Genomic DNA, 4,165 nt, shown 5'->3' on the forward strand with positions numbered 1-4,165 from the left:
AGATAGGGAGAGAAAATTAGTTAAAGAGGTAGAGAGAGAAGGGGTAACCTTAGAATTGGTTAGAGAGAGAAAGAGTTGGTTGGGTTACATTTTTAGGGATGAAAATTATATTCAAGATGGTGAAGAGAGAGGTAAGTGGGGATATTAAGAAGGTTCACGTTTGTATAAGGTGTCAACTTTATACTAAAAGTAAAGTGTACCATTAAACTGCGCTGAAAATGCAGTTTCACTGTGACAAAGCCTACAATAATATGAAGTTCTATTTTTTTTTTTCAAATGTGAAATTTGAAGTTTGAGTGACAATCAAATAAATCTAAAAATCTTGAAATTGGACAAAGAGACGAGAGATAGGAAAGGTTCGCTGAATTGTGAATCAGTAGGGGAGATCCCCTACTTTATGCTCATTGCTCAGTAAGTTCAGAATCCAACGGCCCTTTCAAGCCCAACCCAAAACGCGGTTCCCCAACTTTTGCCATTCTCAAGACTGTTCAATAAAGCTTTCGATTTTAGTAAATATTTTGGGGGCCTCCCGACGCACAAGGCATCATCATCATCATCATCGTCGTCGCATCCCTGCTAGCCAAATAAGAGAGTGAAAAGACGAACCCAGTCCGTCACTCACGGCTGAGACACCCGAAGAAGGGGTACATCGTACACAGTAGCCTGACCCTTCTCCATACTTTCTCACTCCACATTTAAGGGCGCAGGTCTTTTCTTCATACTCGGCCTCGGTATCTAATTCTCGCTTCTCTCTCTCCTCTGCAATATTTTTAGTACCATTGACCGTATACTTCTTCCTCTCTCCCCTGTCTTTGCCTCAGACGCTGTGGAGTTGAGAAGTAATGGGGAAGAAAGGAGGTGCCTCCTGGCTCACAGCTGTGAAAAGGGCTTTCAGATCTCCTTCAAAAGACAGTGAGAAGAAGAGTAGCCGGCAAAGAGAAAGAGATGAACAAGAAGAAGAAGAGGAAAAGGTACCCACTTTTTTCTTTTTTTTCCTTGACTTCCATATTTTCATATGCTTAAAGATTGTTTGAATGCATAGAAATAAACCCATTATCTCATTTTCCTTTGTTCTTGACCTATTCTATATCTTAGAAATGGAAGGCGCAAACCCCATTTCTCTTCTATTGACCTCTCTTTTATTTCCTGTTTTTGCAGAAGAGAGAGAAAAGGAGATGGATTTTTGGCAAAGCTTCGCACCAAGAGGCACAGAACAAGCAGCAAGCCAAGACACCGGTTTCAGTCGTTCCTGACCAAAGGCACGCCATTGCAGTGGCTGTAGCCACTGCAGCCGCTGCAGAAGCAGCTGTAGCTTCAGCCCAAGCTGCAGTGGAAGTCGTTCGCTTAACCAGGCCTTCAAATTTCATGAGAGAATATTATGCAGCCATTAAAATCCAAACTGCCTTTCGAGGCTACCTGGTTCGATTCAAACCATTGTTTTCTCTGTTCTTGCTCTTCTGTTTCTCTGAGTGCGTGTTGCTCTTGATTGTACTTATGTTTAAAATACTTTGATTTCTGGTTTTGTGCAGGCTAGGAGGGCTCTGCGTGCCTTGAAGGGGCTAGTTAGGCTCCAAGCATTGGTGAGAGGGCACAATGTGAGGAAGAAGGCAAATATGACTCTAAGGTGCATGCAGGCTCTGGTGAGAGTCCAGAGCAGGGTGCGTGATCAACGCCTACGGCTCGCTGAGGAGAACAGATTCACGGCCAGAAACTTCTGGGAAACCACCGAAAGAAAGTCCATTGTATGTCTATCTTCGTTCTTTCTCTTGGAATTGTACTTCTTTTTTTGTCTTTGTCACCAATATTTGTATGTAATTTCTAGCTTTAAAGCCTTGCTTTCTTCTTGTATACTTCGTTATATGAGTCCCTTTATGCTTTCTTGGTTGCAGTTGAGGGATCGAAGCCGAAGCAGCATAACAGATGACTGGGACGACAGGCGTCATACCATTCAGGAAATCCATGCCAAATTACAGAGCAAGAAAGACGCTGCTCTAAAACGGGAAAAAGCCTTGGCCTACGCCTTCTCACATCAGGTTCTCTCTCTCTTCCTCTTCTTCTTCTTTCCCTACCCAGTTCGTTTATATCTATCCAGAAAGGGTTGGTTATAATGAATATGTCTGATTTTAAACTGTGGTCATTTGATTTTAAACCAGCTCTGGAGATCAGGAAGAAACCCATGTCCAATTGTAGAAGGAGAAGAAGACATGTCAAACTGGAGTTCAAACTGGCTAGAACGATGGATGGCTTTGAGGCCATGGGAAAGCAGGAGCCGAGCCTCCACTGACCACCGAGACCCCATCAAAACTGTTGAAGTCGACATGCAACGGTCCAGATCCTCAGCCACCCATGAAATCTATCAGAGCAGAAAAGACCAACACCCCACTTCCTCTTGCGGTGTCTCTTCTCCCCTTCACAGAACGCACATTCACCACAGTTCACTAAATCAATCACCTGTCACTCCTTCTTCTTCGAAAACCAGACCAACCCAAGTCAGATCAGCAAGCTCTAGGTGCACAAGAACAACAGAAGAAGAGAAAAACTTGGTCTATACACCAGCTTCAAATTACAATGGCCATTATAGAACTGATTATGTTCAGGCCGTGCCAAACTATATGGCTCCAACCGAGTCCGCAAAGGCGAGGCTGAGGTCGCAAAGCGCGCCTAGACAGAGGCCTGGTACACCGGAGAGAGAGAGAGGAAGCTCGGTTCGGAAGAGACTCTCTTTTCCTGTTCCCCCTAATACTTACTCTGCCTTATCTTCTTCTGGGTTTTCCCAGAGCTTGAGGAGCCCCAGCTTCAAGAGTGTACCCCCTGGTGCTCTAGGATTTGATCACTCCAACTTCTCTTCGTGTACAGAGAGCTTTGCTGGGGAGACCTCGCCTTCTTCTACTGGAGATCTCAGGAGATGGTTAAGGGGATGAGTAAATAATTTGAGTAGATAGATTAGAGGTGTTTTTTCTTTGAATTAACATGTGTTTTTTTTTGTTCACAATGACTATCTCGAGTTTCGTTTGTTTTCGGCGAAGCGAAATGGAAATCATTATGAGTAGAGAGAGAGGCAAAGATCATTTTTAATGTGTTTGTTCATTTTGGAGCGTGCGAGATTCGGCAATTTTAATATCTGAAGTTGGGGAATCTTGTGTGTAGAATAAGTGAATATTACTGAAGCGTGCAGGCATGGTGAAGATTTGTTTAATAGACGTAGAAAGTAAGAAAAACCGGGCGGGCTTTAGGTTTTCATGCTGTCTATGGAGAGGGCGCTGATTGGATGTGCGATAGAACAATCTCTCATTTTTACGCCTTTTGATATTGATGGGGAATCATGGCTCTCGAAAAATGCTGAAATAGTCCCCGATTAACACGAAGAAAAGTTTGTATAAGAAAAGTGATCTGTGGGTAGAAAATCTTTCAATTTGATCATCTCAACTTTAGGATTTATATATATGAAAAAAAATAATTCAAATCTTAAAAATAGTAGGTCATGTAAAAAATTATCTGGACCATCTATTTTCAAGAGTTTTAAATGTTTATAGAACTACTTGATTGGTAGCATATTAGAATTTAAAAATTTCATAGGTTTCTATCCATCTAAAGGTTTCGAGCATTGAAAATACATCTCTGGACAAAATTTAGTGGTGTGCCTTACTTCTATGATCAAAGGGGGATGCCTTAAATGCAACGCTTTCTTTTATAACTTCTACAATCTAATGGGAGTTTGATGCAATTACAAATTTTAATTGTAGTTTTTGTTAATTTTATTTTTAGACATTGGGTAGAATTTTTATTTTTATTTATTAGAGTTAATTTTTAGAAATAGAATTAATATGAAATTTTTTTGAGTTAGTTTTGATATGTCTAATTTTTTATGAGTCATGTCTTTCTTTTGCAAGAGTTGGTCATCATTTTTAATATAAGTAATAGAGTCCGTTGAATAGATTAGGTTGTGTTTTCAATAAGCAAAGATTTATCTTATTAGGTTTTGTGTTGGATTTATGTGGATACGAAAGGATTAGTAGGTGTTATGGACTTCGGATGTACATCTATCTTTTGGTTGTGGAGAAAATCCACTAACGGAATACTTATCTTTTAATTAGGATGTGGAATGGGTAATAGGAAATAAAATTATCATTTTGTGAAAGCAAACTCCCTTAAATGAACACGTGAT

General features: G+C 40.6%; 1 protein-coding gene across 2 annotated transcripts; it reads left to right on the plus strand.

Moving 5' to 3' along the window:
• The first annotated feature begins 231 nt into the window (after window positions 1-231).
• LOC18436495 (protein IQ-DOMAIN 17) lies at window positions 232-3,075 on the plus strand. Of its 2 annotated transcripts, XM_020668531.2 has the most exons (6): window positions 232-707; window positions 822-971; window positions 1,159-1,419; window positions 1,530-1,742; window positions 1,890-2,033; window positions 2,154-3,075. In XM_020668531.2, the coding sequence occupies exons 2-6, from the start codon at window positions 843-845 to the stop codon at window positions 2,919-2,921; spliced, it is 1,515 nt and encodes a 504-aa protein (XP_020524190.2). In that variant the 5' UTR covers window positions 232-707; window positions 822-842; the 3' UTR covers window positions 2,922-3,075. The 2 variants fall into 2 exon arrangements, with proteins under 2 accessions (XP_020524190.2, XP_011624213.2); XM_011625911.3 differs by having other exon boundaries at window positions 517-971.
• Window positions 3,076-4,165: the final 1,090 nt, after the last annotated feature.

This window comes from Amborella trichopoda, chromosome 9 (genome assembly GCF_054954075.1).
Source record: "Amborella trichopoda isolate Santa Cruz 75 chromosome 9, AtrichopodaSantaCruz75HAP2 v2.0, whole genome shotgun sequence".
NCBI lineage: Eukaryota > Viridiplantae > Streptophyta > Magnoliopsida > Amborellales > Amborellaceae > Amborella > Amborella trichopoda.

Coding starts and splice junctions, on each gene's coding strand:
- LOC18436495 (XM_020668531.2), top strand. CDS start 843: ATGGGGAAGAAAGGAGGTGCCTCCTGGCTCACAGCTGTGAAAAGGGCT. Junction 972..1,158: donor AAGAAGAAGAAGAGGAAAAG/GTACCCACTTTT, acceptor CTGTTTTTGCAG/AAGAGAGAGAAAAGGAGATG. Junction 1,743..1,889: donor CCACCGAAAGAAAGTCCATT/GTATGTCTATCT, acceptor TCTTGGTTGCAG/TTGAGGGATCGAAGCCGAAG.